The 21,609-nt window shown below is 51.0% G+C and overlaps 1 protein-coding gene across 2 annotated transcripts in view; it reads right to left on the bottom strand.

Moving 5' to 3' along the window:
- Adgrd1 (adhesion G protein-coupled receptor D1) overlaps positions 1-21,609 on the bottom strand; it is a 111,073-nt gene that overhangs the window by 20,538 nt on the left and 68,926 nt on the right. For both annotated transcript variants that reach the window (XM_032886901.1, XM_032886900.1), the window contains 5 exons: positions 18,394-18,467; positions 9,401-9,524; positions 3,244-3,347; positions 2,139-2,250; positions 1,690-1,843 (listed from right to left, as the gene is read on the bottom strand). In XM_032886901.1, coding sequence (XP_032742792.1) covers positions 1,690-1,843; positions 2,139-2,250; positions 3,244-3,347; positions 9,401-9,524; positions 18,394-18,467 — 568 coding nt within the window. The remainder of the gene's footprint in view (positions 1-1,689; positions 1,844-2,138; positions 2,251-3,243; positions 3,348-9,400; positions 9,525-18,393; positions 18,468-21,609) is intronic.

Below are 21,609 nucleotides of genomic sequence, written 5' to 3' on the forward strand. Positions count from 1 at the left end.
ACTCAGCCACCACGGCACTTCTAGCCGACACTGGAGGCTGTCAGAGAGGAGAGCAGAGCAGGTGTCTAAAGCCACCACGGCTGCTTCAACAGTTGATAAGGACCAGGAAGAATGCCAGGAAGCTCGGGAGGGAGGCAGCCTGGTCACGACTGAGTGCAAAGGCTGAAAGGGAGTGGAAAGGCTGAATGAGACAGGAGAATAGCCGCCCTCCGGCTCCAGGACACGAGAGAATGAAGAGCAGACCTCAGGGCCAGCCGTGGAGACAGAGGCAATGAGGGAACACAAGGTTTCCTTAGGAAAGGCATCAGTGTCCAGCACAGCCACGCCCTAAGAGGAAGGCGAAACGGACATTGTCCGGTAAACAGCCAAGAAGAGCATGTGGTAAGAGAGCCTGCTTCCCCAGATACAGAAAGAGAAGGCAGCACTCAGGGAAGAGAGCTAGGGGCATCCATGGCAATGGCGTGCACAGACGTGCGCATCCGTGCAGGCACAAAGATGCACATACACACACCAGACAGACAGACAGACGCGCACACTCACAGAGACACGCCCACGCGCGCCTACCCGGCTACACGCGCAGACACGTGGACACGCGGAGAGACGCAGAAGCCTACACCCGCGACACCGATAGCTTATGAAATTATAAGCGGTGGTAGAGTTGGGCGCCCTCCTCTTTTCTGTTCTCTCAATTGAGTTAAAAAGCAATAATATCAAATGACATTTATAGAGCTGCATTATTAGGTCCATAACAAATAGAAATGTAATAAGCTTCTGAGGCATGCAGGGGATGGGAGAGAGGGAAAGCTGCATGGGAGCCTGGTGACGAGACCAGATGGCAATTCAGACTCGCAGGGACAACCGCAGAAGACTGGGCGTGGTCCGTCGGTCCGATGGATAACAGGACACACCTCGCAGAGACCCCCCCATCTCCTCACTCCACTACTGTCAGAGAGGGGAGGTTGGAAAGGTAATACCATAGCCCGTGGCCCCCCACGCGGTTGTGATATGTGTAGCAATAATCACAGGAAAGGGGATAAAGGAATAGAACCACTTAAAAGCAACGCTTCCGTGTCGCGCTGTAATTTAGTGAGAACATAAAATAGATTTTAATATGCTGAAATGCATAGAGTAAGCACAGGGGCAGGCACTAAAGAAAACAACCCAGAAAATACAGGGAGAACTCATTAAGAGCATTAAAGCGCCACACAGGAAAAATACCCACTTAACTCGAAGGAAGGGCGGAGAGGGAGAAGGAACAGGAACAGGCCCAAGTGACGTCAACACCTCACATCGAACAAAGGGCAGAGCGAACAGAGGGAAGGCCTAGGCCAGAACGGAGAACTCGAATGTCGCCTCGAATTAGCTAAGCCTGACACGAACAGAACGCACCATCCCACAGCGGAGCGCAGACTCTTCCCAAGACAGTGGGGACATTAATACGCCGTGAGACAAGCCTTAATCCAGTCAAAAGTGGAACCGCGTTGCCCAATCCCATCTCCAGCAATGCCCCTCCACACCTGATGCCCCCATCCCATCCCATCTTCATCTAAACCCACCCCATCTCTACCAAACCCTGCCCCACACTCACCTGCTCTGCCTCCTTGCCACCAGAACCCATTCCGTTCCATCCGCCCCACTCCTACCACATCCCAGCCTATCCCTGCCCTCTGCCCCACCCCTACTACGTACCCCAACCTATCCCATAGTAGTAGAGGTGCTTGCTGTCCTCTGACCCGAAGACTTTTATCACCATACTGTAGAGATGCAGTCCCTCCACCAGCATCCAAGCAAAGGCAGTCAGGAAGAAGTAATGTAGGAGGACAGCCAGCACCTGGCACGGGACCTGGGAGCCAAGCAAAGGTGTAGGGTGAGACAGGGTGCACAGTGACTGTGCTGAGGTTTTGTTTATTCGTACTCATTCCCGGGACACGTCTAGTCACATGACCTCATTTTCATCGTGGGGAGCCAAGACAGTCTCTCAACCCAAAGTCCTATGACCCATGGCTCCGCCACTCCCCAGCCATGCCCACTCCCAGTGCCCAAGAAGAGACTCCAGCAATTCCCTCCCGAGTTTCCTGAGGAGACAGACACCTGGGCGCAAGGGGACGGCTACAGGCTGAGAACCAGCACCTACTCACCGTGCCAGGCTCCATGCTGAAACTGATTAGCAGCAGGACCTGGGCCACCAGGACGGCGAAGGACAGGTTGGCGTGGATGTGGTAACGCTGGTTCCGAATGGTGCTGACGGAACTGAAGACAGAGAGGCGGGTGTGAGTCCCGGAGCTGAGCCTCGACACCCTATCCCCATTCAGGTCCCCATCTACTACTCTTTGAGAAACCATGGGTATCTTCATAGACCCTAGCCCTGCCCCGTCCCATAGCTCCCTGCTTAGAGCCTGCTGGTTCTTGGCTTGCCTCCCAGTTCCTTTCATAGCCCCAGTCACCCTGCACAGCTCGAGCCCTTCCGGGAATTTCAGTCTAACTTCCCTGGGCCTTCTTCTGTTTCACACCCTCCACTGTGGGGGGTGGGGGTGGGGAGATAGAGGATTCTAATTGAAATTCTGAATGAGAACCTGCAGAAGATAGACCCCATGACGTCATGAGTGCCATCGTGGGCCGCAGGGAGGGAGGGAGAGTGCCTCTTGGATACAGGAGGGTGGCTGCAGGACCTGCCATTCTTTTATAGTCACTCCTGGCAGGGCTCTGCCTAGAGGCCTGGATAGCAACCAAAAGGGAGAGCTTCCTGGGCTCCCACCCCAAGGTGCTCACCTCCGTGCACTGTCTCCTTGTGCATGGCCGACTGCTCGAGAAGGTATTTGTTTACTCTTGGTTATTGATGGGCCCCATCCAAAGGCATTTATGCATCACTTGGCCTCAAAACCGAGCACCACAGCTTGCTGAAGAGGGTGCAGCCAAGCCTGTGCTAGCTTTTGCCTGGCTCAGATCCCACCGGAACTCAAGCACCAAGGTGGGACTTTCCAGACCTTTCTGGCATGTCTAAAACCTGAGCCTACCGTACAGGCCTTGCTATTTCCATCTTTCCTGCACCTCAGATATGAAAGTGAAAGTCACGGAAGAACAGTCACATAGTCACTTCTGTGCCCTACTTGCAGGGCTGGAATGCAAACCCTCTTCCCCCAGGGTCTTCAAAGCCAGAGAGAGGAATGGATGGAGAGACAGGATGCACTGATATTTCCAGTAAGTTGCTAGACTTCCCGGGGACCCAAGGAGAGGGTGACTCACGACAGTACTGCGAAGGTGACCAGTGTGGCAGCCAGGCAGAGAACGGACAGAGAGCAGCCAACGTAACTGATGGACGACAGCGCCACCTGGTGTCCGAGCGTGAGCTGCAGGAACAGGAGGAGATGTGGGAGGCTGGCCTCCCATCCCATCCCCTGGCTGGGATGGTGCCATCGCGGATACACCCACAATGCTGGCCTTGTGACTTGCCACACAGACAGAGAGCTATACCACACTGGACTTCAGGGTTGGCATTTTCCCTGCTCTGAGTTGCTACATTGTATCCCCTGGCTTCCCCCATATCACCCCCATAGTCCCAGCCATGTCTGAATGACTGATCTAGGATGATCAGAGAGACATGTGCCTCCTCTGGCTATGAAATGCAGGGGGCAACATTGAGAGGCTTGAGGTAGGTACCAGTGGATCCACAGACATAAGGCTAGGAAGACTTCACACAGCATGTTGGGGGAGAAAATATGCTAAGCCATAGAGGATCACTTCCATCTCTTGTCCTCGGTATCGCTAACCCCCACATTGACAGTCACCACGTGCATATCTTCACTGGAAGGCATACACAAGCCCTTGGGACCTTCTATTAAATGGACACCCATGCGGTCACCTAGACTGGCATCTGTCATGACAGATTATCTTTCGTGCAACAGAAGACACATGTAAACAGATTATGAATTCCACTGGAGCCCAGCAGCCTGTATTTGACGGTCCCATCCATCCCCCAGCATCTGGTTACCCATCCCTGTTCTGTTGAGGCTGGGGGTTTTCGGCTCTAAGGGATGGCGTCCCAGCTCTGATAAAGGCTGAGGTTCCTTCATGCAGCTCTCTGGCCCTGGACAGAGCCCAGATACAGCCAGGTCTTGAGAGACGCCATGGTTCGCTGGACAGCTCGCGCTTGGCGACTATCCCTCACCTTAATCAGCTATGTCATTTGCTGACCACAGGCAGGAGCCTTACTGGGGCTGAGCCCAGGCTGTCAGCACCCTGCGTCCTATGGAGATGGATATGCGAGGCAGATGCGGGTGGCCATGAGCAACCCAGTTACTGTGGAAGGATGGAGATGCTATGACCCCACATGGAGTTAATTAGACACCGAGACCAGGCTTTCTGCAGCTCAGGTCACCTCATGGGAGAGTCCTCTAAGGAATCTGGACCTCAGACACTTCCTACAAGGACCCAGGAGTCTCTCTGTCTCCCATCAGCCACCTGGCTTACCAGGGAAATGAGGCACACCTGCTCTTCGCAGTAAACAAAATACAGGCCTTGCAGCCAAAGCCAGATGAAATCTATCAACCTTGAGGTTGATAGATTGGCGAACCTGCCAATCACAACAGGGAGCTACCTTCCTGGCTGGAGTGCAGAGCCCAGAACCTAGAAGTCCGGGTCGGAATTCAAGGACCAAAGACCCAGGGCCAGGAGTGAATTAGGTCCTCAAGACTGAGTCCTTCATGAACACCAGACACCAGGAGATAAGGACCCTCTCCCTGTGCCTTCGCTGGCAGGTCCTGGTTCCAAAGCGCTGGGGGCAGCCGTAACTGCTGGCAAAGGTCCCCTTGTTTTCCCTGATCATCTCAGAGGCGTGGCCAGGCTGCTTGAAGACATCGGCCTGGGTTTTAACATTGAACTTTCTGGGTCTCGGGTCCGGCTGGGACATTTAACCTATGGCACTCAAAGAGGGCGTCGAAGGGGGATGCGGCATCTCGCCCTTCTCTGAAAGGGCTGGAGGGAGAGCTACCACCGAAGCAAGTCCCCGTGGAGGTCAGAATCCTGGGGAGGCGCACGGATGTGGCTGCTCTGTATGCACCTAGTTGGAGCAATCTCCAAGACGCACCAAATCGTTTGTAAGAAAGGAGCAATCTTCACCCTTTGTTCGGAGAACAAAGGGGTGCTTGCTGCAGGCTCGGAAGGCTTGTCGGCGGTGATGGAAACCACCGATGGCATGGCGAGGGAGGTGGCTGGGGGTGGGGGGTTGGTTTGCTCTCTGCGGTGTGTGTAGAATGTCTACAAAAATCCACAAAGAATTCCTCTACTTCCTTATGCCTCTTCCATGGGGTCCTTGGACTCCTGTAGGAGCTCCCCGCCCATAAGGAGATCAAAACTCAGGCTATGGAACGCTTCACCTCGGAGCCTGAGCTGCTCGTGCTGGTCACCCTCAGTCCTTTGCTTCATTTTTTTGGGCACCGTAGGTCCGAGACTTCCCTCTGCCACATCTGTCCCTGCACCTAGTCACCAAGCCTACCCCTTCCTCTGTGGATCGATACCTCCTTTCTGAAGGCAGCGTCCTCCTGAAATAGGATCCCAGAGGAGACAGACAACCCCCACTCTGCAGAAAGCCCCCCCCCATAGCTTCAGAGCATCTGATTCTTAAATGAAGATTCTGGAATAAGGCATTTTAAGTGACTCTTGTTCCAACAGCAGCATCCTGGGTCTGGCTGGAGGAGCTGATGTCAGGGAGTTAAAAGGTGGGCCCCAGAGTAAGGACCTAGGGTGGGGCACCTAGGGGTAGGGAAGGGAAAGATGGCTGACAGGAAGCAACTAATGGGGAGGCTGTCACAGGGAGAGAATGAGACAGTGGGAGACAGGAAGGAACTTGAAATGGGAGGCAACAGGGCCGAGAACAGGACAGGGAGGAGGATTAGGGAAGATGATGAGGAAGAGATTCTACCCTTAGGCCTCTAGCAATGGCATCTGGGATCTTCCTCAGCCAGCCCCCCATCCCCCTTTATTACTAAGGTAAGAGCTCTTGCTGAAACCAGAGCCAATTGGGTTAGCCTAGCTAGCCAGCTTGAACCAGGAATCCCCGAAGCCCATTCAGTTTTTCTAGGGGTGCTTAGGGACCCAAACTCCAGCCCCCACTTGCATGGTAAATGCTTTATTAGCTGAGCTACCTCGGACGCTGGTGATTTAATGTAAGAGGTCCATACTCCCAGAGGGCGTGGCTAGGCCTGCCCCTCATTCTCCTCTCTCCATCCCAGTCTGCCATGAGCCCTCACAACAGGGACACCCCTAAGGTCCTCATGCTCAAAGGTCATTCTGTGCCAGGCATGGAGTTCAGGGGTTGAGGGTTAGGGGATAAAGGAGGGTTCAGAAGCAGAACCCTCAGCTGAGTGCTTGGGGTTAGGGCCTCAAGGTCGGGTGCTGAGGCTGGGTTCTCAGACTGAATGGTACCCACTCGGTCTCCTTCTGGTATCTGCCATGGCCTTCGGGAGCTAGCAGCCCCACAGCACACAGCAGGGAGGAACCCTGAGTGTCCCAACAGCTGACACAGTTGGGTGGAAGGAGTGAGTACTACAGACCCAACAGCCCAGGACAGGGACACAAGTATCTCCTGGAGATTGCCTGACCTGCATAGGCTGAATGTCCTGTAGAAGGAGCTTACCAGTGCCTGGTCCTCACATACTCCCCCAACCCTAGGAAGCACCCATGTGGTCCTGGCTATGATGCGCTCCTGGGACCACAAAAACAGCTCACACATTGGTCCCACCAGCCTTGCCACCCCTTGCTTTCATCCCTACATGCAAGCCCCCTTCAGGGCCGCATCCCATTGCCACTAGCTTAGCTCCAGACTAGAGATAGGTATAATGACCCTGAATGCCAAGGGGGTTCCATGACAGAACCCCACGCTCGCACCCCAACACCAGCTTCAGGGCGGTAGGGTGTACCCAGGCTGTGCTACGCCCATTCTTTCCCATCATGGCCAGATTTAGAAATGCCAAAATACAAAACAAAACAAAACAAAACAAAACAAAAAACCAAAAAAAACCTGGCGTTGGCTTCAGGACTGGGTCCCTCTGAGTCAGTGACCACAAACTCAATGCCCTTGAAGTGCCTGGAAAGACTGCAGGCGGCCAGCTGGGGTTCCCACTCTGAGGAGCATGTGGGACCACTCTACCCAAAGACCACTTATTCCTCCCTCACCTGAGCCCATTGGCACAGTTGGGCCATCCTTCTCCCACAGACAAGAATGAGAAGCAGGAACTGAAGGTGACTGTCTACCGAGCTTGGTACAGGGAAGATGGTGGAGACAGGAATGAGCTGAGCCCATGACCCCTCTTCCTGCGAGGGCTGCGTCACCTCCATCCCCTCCGATATTGTTCCCGGTCAAATTCAGCTCAGTGTGGCTGGGTCCTCTGCTTTTTAATTACATGTAATTAATTTGTGCATGGGTGTATACACAGGCACGCGGTGTGCGTGTCTTTGCACGTGTGTGTGCAGATGCGTGTGGAGGCATGAGAATGATGTCAGAAATCTCCCTCCATCCCGCTCCTACCTTATTCATTGAGGCAGGGCCTGTCATTCAAACCCAGAGCTCTCCCATCTGGCTTGTCTAGCTAGCCAGCTTGCTCTGGGGATTTCCATTTCCACCTTCCAAGGTTGGAGCTGGAGGTGGGCTGCCGGCCGCACCCACGCAACATTTATGTGTGTCTCTTGGAACCAAACTCCTGGCCCTCAAGCATGCAAGGCAAGTGCTTTAATCACTGAGCCGTATCCCTAGCCCTGTTTGACTTTTTTTTTTTTTTTTAATCAAATCCAGAAATTGAGACTTTCAGATAAGGTATCTGAGCATGAAATTCTGATTAGATCACCAAGTTTGCACATTTAAAATTCATGGATTTGAATGGGACCTGCTGAGTAGGCAAGGCCAACCTCAGAGCACATTCCTAGGGTTTCCTGGGACATCATCCTGGGGTCTCCTAGAGCATCATCCTGACATCTCCTGGGACATCACCCTGGGGTCCTTTGGAGCATCATCCTGGGGTCTCCTGGGGGCATCATCCTAGAGCATTCCTCTTAGCATCCTGGGGTTCCCTGGGACATCATCCTAGAGCACCCCTCCTAGTATTGGTCTAGTAATCTAAGTTACCACTCAGGTGTGCCTCACTGTCTGTTGAGATTGCCCAGAAAGACCCCACTCACTCAACCAGGAAGACAGAAGCTTCTAGCTATGAGGCCCAAGGAAGAAATCAGGAGTGGAGGAGGCCAGGAGAGTTCTCAGAGAGTAAAAGAGATGGGAACACGATGGGGTAAGACTTGAACCACAAACTCAAAGACCACAAGAGAGGACTCGGAACCCAGGAAGGAGCTGGCTTGGTGTCCAGGAGATGTGGTCATTTGTAACGCCTTATGAATTCTATAAGTGTGCCCCAGGCTTGGTCTCGCTTCTGAGAGCTGCCTTAATTCTGTTAATGTTCATGAGTCTTTTCCTTTTAAACGGGGATAATTTTAAACCATTTTCAAATCAACCTTTCCTAGCAATGAATAGATGTGATTTTTTCTCCCACGAAGACACCCACAGACTGTCTAAATTTGGTGTCACCAATACTCACTGGTGACAGATTTATGATATAAATGAGTCTGGATTTCCTTCTTCTTCTGATTTTTTTTTCCCCTTTTTGACTGTGTAGATTGGACCTCTCTTGAGACGAATGCCAGGCCTGAGCAGCCGCTCTCTGGGGAGCACACACCCCTTTGTAGTGCTCAACAGACCCTCCCAGGTAGACCAAAGAAAAGTCGAAAATCTCTCAGTCCAGGGGTCCAGCATATAGAGGGTCCAGAGGTAGACACTCTACTCTGGAGTCATTCAAAATGTCCCCAATGGCATGAGCACTCTTGTCTCCCACAGTGAGACTGGGGATGCACCTGTGCCTTCCCTCTGGGTGGTCTTTGTGACACTGGGGTTCCCAGCCAGTACGGATGCTCACCTGCTCAACCCCCCCCAGACTCCCCAAACCCCCCAAACCCCCCTACCCCCGACTAAGAAGTTACCTCCAAAGACAACATCACTAGCCAAGGTACTTTCTCGGCTGGCTCTTGGTGTGCTTGTCAAAAGCCACTGGTTCATTTCCTACAACCCCAGAGCATCTTCCTACGACAGCTCACAGCTTCTAGGCTTCTGGTCTGGGTCCCATGACCCTGTATGCTCCCTTAATCAAAGTAGGTTTCTATGTGAGCCAACTCATGTCAGACTCCCGCCATCTTGCCCTTCAAAGATGTTAACAATGTGTCCAGCCATCTCCCAGATCTGGGAGAACAATGTGTCCAGCCCTCTTCCAGATCTAAGATAACTTTGTAGCTAGTCTAGATCTGTGCCCAGGGTGGTGACGGCTGCTGTGATCTGAGGACCTCGTGGGGTCTATGTGGCACTCACCTTCAGTGGGACCACTTGCATGAGGATGGCGAAGTTTGTGAGGTGTGTACAGTGGCACACTGAGTAGGTGAGGTTTCCTTCCGTGAGTGCACAGCCCTGGCTGGACCAGACGCCTTCTCCGGAGCTGAGGGTACAATGGACAGGTATGTTCAGTGGGAGCAATGACATCCCTCAGTCCCCGTAAACGCAACAACTCACTGGCTAACTCTGACAGCAGGGTGCAAATCATCCTAGTAGTAAAACTAGACAGTGGATGGTGTGCTGCTGAGGCCACGGAAAGCTCCCTGGGACAGGGAGAGGCAGGGTCACTGCCTTAGCTTGGTCCCCTTGGGAAAGCTCCTGGACCCCTCCCAGTCTGGGGGACAGATATGTAAAATATAAGGTGTATAAATAAGTAAGATAAACAGAACTAAAAGGCAGTGTGTATGAATATGATAGAATGTGGTACCTATAAATATAAAACTCCTGCATAGTACTTTAAAAACCTTTGGGGGCTGGAAAGGTGGCTCGGTGGTTAGCGTTGTTTGCTGTACACCTACAAGGCTCTGCATTAGATTCCCAGAACCCATGTAGGAAGCTGGGTGTGGTCCTATGTGATCCTGCAACCCCAGTGCTGTGGGCAAGTAGAGGCAAGGGGATTGCTGGGATTGCCTGGGATTGCTAGGAATTACTGGGGATTGCTGGGAAATGCTGGGGTTTGCTGGGGTTTGCCAGGGATTGCTGGGAATGGCTGGGGATTGCCGGGGATTGCTGAGACTTGGCGGGGGTTGCTGGGGGTTGCCAGGGATTGCTAGGGGTTGCTGGGGGTTGCTAGGGGTTGCTGGGGGTTGCTGGGGGTTGCTGGAGATTGCTGGTTGTCAGTCCAGTCAAAAAATGTACACACACACACACACACACACACACACACACACACACACTACATGTGCACATGTTACTGTTGCTTACATTTTTATTTTACAGATTTTATTTTATGTGTGTGTTGGGGGATGAGGATATCTGTCTGTGCCTGGAGAGGTAAGAAAAGAACATCAGATCTCCTGGAGCTGTACCTACAGGCGGTTGTAAGCTGCTGCATGGGTGCTAGGAATCGAACACAGATCCTCTGCGAAATCAGTTATGTTGCTCTTTACGTCTGAGCCAACGCTCCAGCACCCACCCCCAATTGAGTTGAAAAAGAATCCTCGGCCCAGGTGTCATCGCACAGAAAATGCCACACAAAAAGCGACACCACACACAGCATCCTAATGGTATGCGGGAGGCAGTATCTACCTGGTTTCCATGCACACACACGGAAATGAATGCAAATTACTAAGGAAACCGACAGCCTCCTCACAGTGGCCTCCAAAACCCCTCCGGGTGGGAGGAGGTCAGGGGAGGAGGCTGGGGTCAAATGGAGTGTTTGCTTTTCTGTAATGTCCTCATCTCTAATTGCTGTTACAGCCATGATTTCTTACAGTGACACCCAGGCCAATACGCTCCGATGCCAGCCAGTTAATCTCTGAAGTGAGTGCGTTGGCCACTGTCATTTTCTTGTGTGCACTTCTCTGTCCTCTCAGATGCCAGAAAGGGATCTTTGTCAGCAAAGACAAACTCGAGCCTTAGCCTGAGGCAGGCTCCACCCCCTACATCCCCTCAATACCCCCCAACCCCCTAACCTCCCCCTCCACCCCTGTCTATAGAACAGAAGGAGCTACGGGGCTCTGGCTGTTTCTGCTTTGTATTCTGCCGTAACTCCTACTTCTACCCTGTGTGTCAGGGGGGGAGGGGTACTTGCCTGGAGGGAGGTAACCCAGACCCCCACCTTGCATGCCTGACAATATCCGTGCACGAGACACCCAGCTATAGGATTTCCATAGTAAGCCTGAAGTGGGGGAGGGGGCTGAGAGTGTGGGAAAGGGGCCACGGAGCAGGTGCTCTACCTCAGTGACTGAGATGCAGGCTTTCTGGGTGGTTTTCACTGTGAATGAGCCACCTCCTGGAGAGGTCAGACGTACCCAACAGAAAGCAAAGCCTGAGCCAATGGAATCACGAGTAGAGGAGCCCGACTCCATCAATAACTACGGAATGCAAAGAAGTCTGGGCCCCTCCCCCACCCAACATTTGGCTCTAACTTTCCCAGGACCTGGGAAGGGACCGCACACTCAGGCAATCGTTTTTACCCAGCTGCTTTGTATGCCCACCTAAAGCAAGGATGTGCCGCATTCCCATTCGAGGTGACCCTGAGAATTAGCAGGGATGGACACAGGCAGGAGGGTGGACGTGGCCCTCAGCTCTAGAGTAGGGGCGTGCGGACAAGCCTTGAAAGTCACATCCCAGGAATGGGACCCTGAAGGTGAGACTCTGCCCTAATCATCCAGGGAAGCTGCAATCTGGGTGGTGTCACCTCTGTATGGGATGGAAATCTGTTCCCCAAGGGAGGCGTCAGGGGACAAGGAGGCAGCTTCCCAGCTCCACACAAATAAATCTACCCAGCAGACAGCTGAACAGTTTCAGATAGCATCAAAAATATGCACAGCCTGTGACCTGGGACGTCCACGTCAAGGCAGAAATATGGTCACTCGGGTACATAAATACAATGTGATGTGTATAAATACAGAAGGGGGAAACGGGAATCAACAGGGGCGGAACACAAAGGAAACGGTGCGGAATGACGCTGGAAATATCAGACAAAACACTTCTGTATGTTTCCTATGAATGTAAGCGCATGGCGATACACAACATATATCAAAACACATGCATAAACTCAGGGTAAGTTGTGAAAAAAAACAAAAGAGGTGTTTGCTTGTTTTTAAAATGTCTCACCTTGAAAAAGAAAAAGAATAATATTTTGAAACTGTGCGACGGGGAGGTGCACGCCTATAACTTGAACGCTTAGGAGGTTGACACAAGAGGCTTGCCGTGAGTTCAAAGCCAGCCTGGGTTACACAGTGAATTTTAAGCGAGCCTGTAAAGTGAGACCCGTCTCAAACATAAAGGAGAAATGTGAATCTATTAGGGCACAGGGTGGGGAATATAGGTCAGTGGTAGAGCTCGTGCCTAGCATGAACAGCTCTGGGTCCTGCCCTCGGTCCCACAGAAGTAAATGGACGAATCCATGTATATATTAATATTAAGTGTGTATCAAGAGAATAACTATATGGTTCCTTAGCATATTAATCTTTTCCAAAATGTGACGACGGCTGCTCAACTAGTAAAGGTGTTTGCTGTTAGGCCTGAGGACCTGAGTTTGATAGCTCTTGGGAGACACATTGGGTGGAAGGTAGAGAGATGATTGAGCTGCAGGTATCCCCTGATGGATCTGCGCATGCTCTGCAGTGCCCGCCCGCACGCACAGAAATAAATATTTTAAGACAGTTAAATAATAAAAGCAAAGTTAGAAAAAGTGGTCCAGGATCCTAGGCCCCAGTGAAAATGTGTTTCAAAAACGAAAGAGACGGAGGCAGAAGCAGGTTGGGTGCCTGTGAGTTTGAGGCCAGCCTGGTTTACAGAGAGAGTCCAAGGGCAGCCAGGGCTACACAGAGGAACCCTTGAAAGAGAGAGAAGAGAGAGAGAGAGAGAGAGAGAGAGAGAGAGAGAGAGAGAGAGAGAGAGAGAGAGGAAGAGAGAGAGGGGGGAGGGAGAGGGAGAGAGAGAGAGAGAGAGAGAGAGAGAGAGAAAGAAAGAAAGAAAGAAAGAAAGAAAGAAAGAAAGGAAAGAAAGAAAGAAAGAAAGAAAAAGAAAAGAAAGGGAGGGAGGAAGAGAGAAAGAAAGAAAGAGAAAGAAAGAAAGAGAGAGAAAGAAAGAGAGAAAAGAAGGAAGGGAATGAAAAAGAAGGGAGAGAAGGAAAAAGAAACAGAGAGAGAGAGAGAGACAGACAACAGATAGACACACACACATAGATAAACAGAGACAGAGAGAGACAACTTGTTCTCCAATGAAGACTAGCTGAATTTACTTCCACTAGACTTACAGTACAAGGAAGGTTAAAGGACAAAAACAAAGACATAAAAATAGCTGTAGTTGGGACAAGTGTAGGCGTGCATGGCACGACTCTGGTCTTGTCTGTAACTGCTCTACAAAACAGTTGGTTGTCTGAGCCACAGAACCTGTAGAGAACTACTGGAGACAGTGACGACCTTACAAGCGACGGGCAGAGGAAACAATGGATGCATTCATGTATCTTAGAATACGTGTAAAGTGAAATGCTATTCGTTGCAAGTGCACACCAGTGAGTTGAACACGCTGTGAGTTGAACCACAACAAGGGAAAAAAAAAATAAAAGATATAAATGAAAAGTCAGGAGTCCCTGTTCTAGTAAAATTGGATGAAAGAAAAATGATGGGTGGAGATTCAGCAACAGGAGATGCCAATCAAAAGGGTAGAGGAGAGGCTGAAGACCGGGCTTGCGGATTAAGGCTTCCTGCTCTACCAGAGCTCCCCAGTTCTGTTCTCAGCACCCACACTGGGAGGGTTCACCACCACCTGCAACTCCAGCTCCAGGAGATCCAGTATCTCTGGCTTCTATGTACACCTGCTCCCGTGGGCACGCACCCACACGTGCACACACTCACATGCACGCGTGCACACACACACACACATCTAATTAAACATATTAAAAACTAAATTTAAAAAGGTCAGAGGAGTTGGCGTCTAAATGTGTGGACTAAGAATAGCATTCACCTTCCAAGGTAAAGACGCCCGCAGCATAGATAAGTGCAGTTATCCCAGGCCACCGTCACGATGGAGAATCCACACCCCACCCCGCTTTTGAAATCCTGTTCTCGCTAAGCTCGCAGACTGAACCAGGGGCCTCATGCACACTAAGCCACATCCCCATCTCCCCTTTCACGTTTTTTCTTCTGAGGCCAGGTCTCACTGAGCTGCCTGGGCTAGCCTTGAACTCACTCCATAGTCCAGGCAGGCTTGGATCTTGCTATTTTCCTGTCTTTCTGGCCTGTGACTTTGACCCAGCTTCTCCTCCTCACTCTTGGAAATGGTTCCAGGACTCCCTCGTGAACACTAAACTCCAAAGAAGCTTACATATTTAAAGCGGTCCAACATTTGCAGAGTCCATTTACAAACTCTTACTGTTCATCTCCAGATGACGTATAAAATGGAACTCGGTGTGAATGGCATGTGGACAGTCACTTTGCAGAAGGAATAATGACCGGAAAGAAGTCTGCGCGTGCTCATTACAGGTGTAATTCTCCCCAACCCAAACATTTCAGGTTCATAGCTGGTTGAATATCTGACACAAACCCCATGGGAATTGAAGGCCCGGTATGATTGGCAGCACACGCTGACAGAATAGCCACCAAGTTGCAAAAGACCTGTGCATAACGGCCACTTAAGATGGCCTTGTTGACATTTATAGAATTCCCCACCACGAATGCATTGTTCCCCAAGAGCACTACATTCTGGGTTGTATAAACAACCTTGAGCACATTTTTTAAAAACTGGAGCTGTAGGAAGTACCTTTTCAGATCATAAAATATTTAATTGTAAATCAACAGCAGGAAGGTCTTTAGAAAATTCCCAACTGTTTGGAAAATTAAGCAGCTCCCTTCAAAATGAACTGAGGGGGAGCAGCGAGATATCTCAGCAGGCAGAGGCGCTCGCTGTCAAGCCGGACGACCTGAGCTCTATCTCTGGGACCCGCATGGCGGAAGGAGAAGACTGACTGACTCCCCACAGTTGTCCTCTGACCTCCAGATGCAAACTGTGGGGTTGCCTCAGAAGTTGACAGCATTGTCCTAGATCTCGGCCATGTGATTGCACAGCTGAGTTCACTTATCAATGCTAAGAAAAAATATGCTATCAAACTGAGTTTTCCTGCATCTCTAATAAGTAATCATTTGAAAAGTGGTCTGGCTGAATGCTGGTGGCAGGGCTGTCTCTGGGAGCTGGGGCCAAAGAGAATTCTACAAGGCATGCCTACCAATGGAGGCTGTTACCATATCTTGACTACTGTATGCAATGCTGGGAATATCTTCTCTCTCACACATGCTGACTTCACTTCCTTTGGATGTGTAATAGCAGTGGGTCTGGTTCCTCTTCTGGAGGGCCCCCTGTACTGGTTTCCACAATGGCTGTGCTAACTCACACCCCCTCTTTCTCCACAGTCTGGCCAGCATTGCCGTCTGTGGTAGTTACTTGCACTTGTCAACTTGATACAACCCAGAGGCATCTGGGAAGAGGGGAGAGCTGCCTCCATCAGATTGGCCTGTGGCCACATTGTGAGGCATTTCCTTAATTGCTAATTGGTGTAGGCAGGTCCTTCCCACTGTGGATAGCACCATCCCCTACTCAGATGGGCCTGGGTGGTATATGAAAGGTAGCTGAGCGAGCCATGGGGTGCAAGCAATGTTCCTCATGGTCCCTGTTTCAGTCCCTATCCTTGGCTTCCCTTCATGATGAACTCTAACATGTAAGCCAAATGAATCCTTTCCTCCCCCATGTTTCTCTTGGTCAGCATTTTATCGCATACAACAACAGGAATTAACCAGAATGCTGTCTTTTATCTTTTTTTTTTTCGGAGCTGGGGACCGAACCCAGGGCCTTGCACTTGCTAGGCAAGCGCTCTACCACTGAGCTAAATCCCAAACCCCTTATCTTTTTTTTTTTAAGAGTCAAATAGCTCATTTGGTAACAAGGAGTGAAAAGGAGTTCCTGTGTGCATGCATACATGCGTGTGTGTGTGTGTGTGTGTGTGTGTGTGACTGTGTGACTGTGTGTGAAAGCATATGTATGTGCATGTGTGTGTTTGTGTGTGTAAGAGAGAGTGTGATTGTGTGTGTATGAGTGTATGTGAATGTGTACATGTGTGTGAGTCTATATGTATGTGTGTGAGTGTGAGTATGCATATGTAAGAGTGTGTGCATGCATGTGAGTATGTGTGTGTGCATGTGTGTGAGTTTGTTTATGAGTGCGTGTGAATGTGTGTGAATGTGTATATGTGTGTGAGTCTATATGCACGTGTGTTCATGTGTGTGAGAGAATTGAGTATGAGTATGCATGTGCATGTGTGAGAGTGTGTGCATGTGCATGTGTGTGTATGTGTGTGTACGTAAGCACACATGTGTGTGCAGAGGCCAGAGGGTCAGCCTTGGGTGCCATTCCTCACATACTAGCCACCTTTTATTTTTTGGCAGTGTCTCTCACTAGCCTAGAGCTCACCAATTAGGCTAGACTGGCTGCCAGCCAGTCCCAGGCATCCTCCTGCCTCTGACCCCCAGAACTAGTACAAGCAGCACATTTCCCCCATGGCTAGCTTTTTAGTGAGTTCCAGGGAATCAAACTCAGATCCTCCTGCTTCGGAAAGACAAATATTTAACTGACAGAGCCATCTCTCCTGAGCCAAAAAGAAACTCATAAATCTTCTCTCTTCCTGTGGCTGACTGAACCGTGGTGGTCAAAAAAGGTCAGCAACACAAGAATTCCCTCACAGGCTTGATCTTTCACAGAGTTGAGAAGAGGCCAGAGTTAGCCGACTTGTAATTATCCTCTAGACAAGAGTCCTGACCGCTGGGTACCCAGCGTCTCAATAGTCGCTACAATCTCCTTCACGTGTTATTGGAATCTGTGGGAAATTTCACTAATGTGTTCAATGCCTGTGCCCCAGCCAGCTGCTGGGAACAGCCTGCATTCCAGGGCTGTGAACACAACCCCCTCAACACTGGCTTTCCCAGGATTCCCCTGAACGCTACTGACATCTCTATAAACACCAACAGATTCTTCCTCTGATTTGTAATTGCTAGTCAGCTCTGCTTGTCGTTTGACCCTTGTTCCTTGAAGGTCATACAAAATCAGCCTCGGCCCCAGAAGCTCTCTGTCTTGGCATGGGTCCTCCATGTTGCCTTAGCGGGGTCAATGAGGTGTTCCCCCAAGCTACAGGTGACGGTGTTCTTGGCTGAAGTGAGTGAGGGATGTTTACACTGAACTCGTGTGGGCATACGTCCCCGTCGGTGCCGTTCACCTGCTGAATGGCTCCACTAGGGCTTCTGGAACAGACTTGGCTCTGGTCTTTCTGTCGTCGTCACTAACCTGGCTTAACTGATTTTCACTGAGCTCTTTCTGCTCTGCCTCCCTCCCTGCCACCTTCTCCTCAGCTCTCGGCAGTCGCTGTAATTCATTCTTGCTCAGTTTGAGCTCATCACCCACTCTGATCTCAGCTTCTCGCACTGTGCCCATCAGCCCTGAGATTGCCCACCCATGGATCTCATCTTGGTTATAACAGCCATTCATTCCTACTGCCTTGGGGATCTGGTTCACTACTCTCTCATTCGCATCTATTTCCCCGAGGACTGGGATATTGGTTTGTTTTGCTTCGTTTTCTGCATCTGTCAGCCATTTTGATTTCTTCTTTCGGCAAATGTCAATTTAGGGACTGTCACCTCGTGACTTAACCGGGGGATATTTGGGTCTCTGGCTATTGGGCTGTTTGCATTTCTGGAAACTGTTTCTGGACATTGACTCCAATGCTAAACATCAAATAGAGAGATTTTTTTATTATGTTTATGTCTTTGGGAACAGTAGATGCGTGTATGCTGGATTTTGCATATGGTAGCCAGAAGAGTTTCTTCTTTCCTTCCATTGTGTGAGCATCAAAGTTGTGTTATGAGACTGGGCAGCAGACAGCCTTACCCACTGAGCCATCTTGCTGGCCCCAACAGATTTTGATTTGCAAACCGCTGAATGCCATTCCCAAAGTCCCAAGTCCTAGCCCTCCCTTAAGCCCCTCACGATAGAAGGCAGAGGGGAAAGTATTCCTTGCGGCCTCCTGGTACCCCTGATGAACCGAGTCTAAGGACGTTAAATGACTTTTAAATCCACACAACCTCTAGTCATATCCAATCAGGTCTTGCCTCATGCATGGTCATGCAAACACATTGGCTTCATAAGCAGGTGACTAACACCCTGCCTGGTGGGATGTGAGCCTGGCCTGGGGTGGACACCTTGCTGTCTTCCCCCACTTCCTGCTTTTGTCCACCTGGTAGCCCCCACACGGACAGTACCTGAAGTTAAGGAAGGCACAATACAGGAAGAGGCGGTTGCTCTCATTGGTGGCATCGATGTACTGCTTTTGAGTCTGAAATGAAAGGAAATGAAATTACTTCCGTGTCACAGCAGGAAAGGCCAAGGGCAGGTCCTGGAGTGGGACCAGCTGCCCTGCCCTGCCCCGCCCCCAGCCCAAGCGCATGGCCCAGGCCGAGCGCACGCTGGGGCTCAACCAGTAAAAGCACTCCTAAACTCAAATCAAAAACTGGATGGAGTGATGCACATCTGTAATCCCAGGACCCCTGTGGCAAAATCACACACACACACACACACACACACACACACACACACACACACGCCTATGTATACATGCATGAGAGTGCAATGCCTGTAGAGGTCAGAAGTGGGCACTAGATACCCCTGGAGCTAATTAAAGGAGCTGTAAGCCACCTGAAGTGGGTGCTGGGACCCGAACTTGGGTCTGCTGCAGGGACGGTACACACTCTAAACCATAGAACCATCCCCCCAGCACCATTCCTCAAAGACCTCTCACATCCTGAACATCCAGGGTACCTGGGACAAAGCTGGAGAAGCCAAGTGACCGGCAAGAACTCATTCTGAGCCACACCTCCCCAGGGCCTCCCAAGACGGACACCTGCAGGCTTCCAGGTCTCTTATCAGCTTATAAACAGCTTGCACGGATGAGTGAGGCAATCCCATGCTGCCTTTGAGTTTCCGCATATAAAGAAGGAGGAACTCTGTGGAGAGGCATGGGAACTTGGACTTCTAGCCACTTGCCTCACAACGGAACAGAGAGGGTTTCCTCTCTGCCCAGGTACCACACAGCTACCAGGCTCTCAGGAGAAGGTCTAACACAGAGTCCTCCATGCCTGGATCCACACTTGGCATAAACAGCTGCTGTTTCCTCAGTGATGGAGACGTAGGGGGAGGCAGAGCATGCTCAGGAGCCCGTGGAGGGTGAGATGACACTGAGCCGGAAGTTAGGAGGGATGACAACCCAGGTGACAGCTAGGCCAGGTGCATGCGTCTCTACTGGGACAGAAGCCCTGTGTTGGATGTCTCCTCAGTTGTCAAATTGCACAGAAATGTCTAAGAGGTCCATCTCTGTCTTACCCACGTCCCTTAGAAGTATTTAAAGCAAGCAGTGACCAAAGGACATCAGCCCCAGCCCTCCGTGCCACAAGAGACATGAAGAGAGACCAGAAGGTCGTCTGCTCCTGGGTGGCTTACTGCTGTCCCTTCCGCCCCCCTGAGACCAGAGTTAAAACATCCTTCAAAGAAAAAGTGCAGCTGGCCAGTGTGCAGAAAGGCCAAGTGTGTGTGGTCCATAAGGGGTGGACAGACTAGATTGTCTTGGGTCCAGGGCCAAGGTCACAGGCCCAACCAGGAATTCCCTACCCAGCTGGTCCTCCGGCTCTAACCCAGACACAGCTCTTTGGCTGGGAAAATGGAGTTGGAAAAAAAAGAAGAAGAAGAAGAAATACAGGAATAAAGAAAGGCAGCTTTGAAGTTTCCAGAGAGATTTTAACATATGGGAATTCGGCTCTGCCAATGAATAGGTGAGTCACCTCGCACAGCCCACGTTCCACTTGCCGAGGACCGTGGGAGGCCAGCAGCTCATCTAACTCCCAGTTTCCTGGGCTGGAGAGAAAAACCATTTCTGAAGGTCGGCAGGGCGCTGGGCATCCGGAAGGGCCTGGCAGGGTCTCTAGGAAGGTACTAGCAGAGAAACCCCAGTACCATCCCACACAAGCCTGATTGTTTCCCCAGACACCTGCTGTGCTGTCCAGGGCTTCCGGGACTGCAGAATAGCTCCCATGATTCCTCGGGCTCCCTCCACCTCTGGAATGAGCTTCCAGATGGGATTAACCAGCCAATTACTCAGCACCTGCTGTTTATAGCGGAGTGTAGGCTTCTGAACATGAAAGGGGACGGGATATATCTGAGAAGGTCCCTTGACACCCCTTGTTCGGATCCGTGTTTGCTTTGTGTCTTAATGTGTGATTTTACTGATAAAGGAATTGAGAGACACTGTCCCCAAGCAGAAGGCAGATGGCACCATGATTCTTAATCCCGACCCCTCAGCAAGGCGGCATCGAAGACCAAAACAGTCACATCCCCAGCATAGAGCCAGACACAGGCAGAGCTGGGCCAAGGCCCCAAGCTACCTCTGCTGCTTCTTTACCTCCTACCAACCTCTTCCCAGCAACCCAGGCCCAACCCTGGTGAAGGGTCCCACGAGACAGGGGCCTGATGTTCTCTGGTTTCAGAGAATCTTCGGATAGCCCTTCATAGCCCTGGAAAGACCTAGTGTGGAAGACCAGTGGACCCTCTGGGTCAGCATCAGGAAGGAACCGTTGGGTGGATTCCTATCACAGGGTTTGAGGGCAGGACAGTGGGGTGGACCATCCTGAGGGTTGAAGGGAAAAGCCAAGCCAGGCAACACCCTGCCTGTGCCACGATTTTCCAAGCTCACCCTCTATGTGTTTGCGGCCTGACTTTTGGCTTTCTCATCCTGTCTGGCTGGTTCCAATCAGAGGAGTAGGAAGATTTCCCCACCAAGGAGCCAAGGACCCCATAGACCATGCACTCTTAGATATCTGCTCTGTCCAGCTTCCAGACCAACCAGAGTGTACATATGACCTCATACTTTGAGCTAGCATTCATTTCTCCATAGCAACAGGTTACGGATGGGCCTCAGTCCTACGGAAGGGCCACCCTCACCTCTTGATGCACATCGTTTCTTCAAATGCAGCTTCCCATGGCTCTAACACATCATCACTGCCATGGGGCCACTGCCACGGGGCATGCACCAGGGTCAGAGGGAAACACCACCGCTGACCTGTGGTCCAGAGGTCCTAAAAAATGATGTCCGACTAACACAGAATTCAGGTTTCAAATGTTTGTGGCCAGTGTGGGCCTTTGGGGTCTCGAGACAGACCCATTCCTTCAGCATGGTTTAGGATTTACTAAACCATGTCCCTCCAGGGCTTCCCAAGATCGGCACCTGCAGACATCCAAGTCTCTCTTTTTTTTTTTTTTGGTTCTTTTTTTCCGGAGCTGGGGATCGAACCCAGGGCCTTGCGCTTCCTAGGCAAGCGCTCTACCACTGAGCTAAATCCCCAACCCCTGACTTCCAAGTCTCTTATCAGCTCACAAACAGCCTGCACGGAGGAGTGAGGCAATTGCATGGTGCTTTTGAGTTTCGAAAG

The sequence above is a fragment of the Rattus rattus genome, chromosome 16 (assembly GCF_011064425.1).
Source record: "Rattus rattus isolate New Zealand chromosome 16, Rrattus_CSIRO_v1, whole genome shotgun sequence".
In the NCBI taxonomy this organism is placed as follows: Eukaryota; Metazoa; Chordata; class Mammalia; order Rodentia; family Muridae; genus Rattus; species Rattus rattus.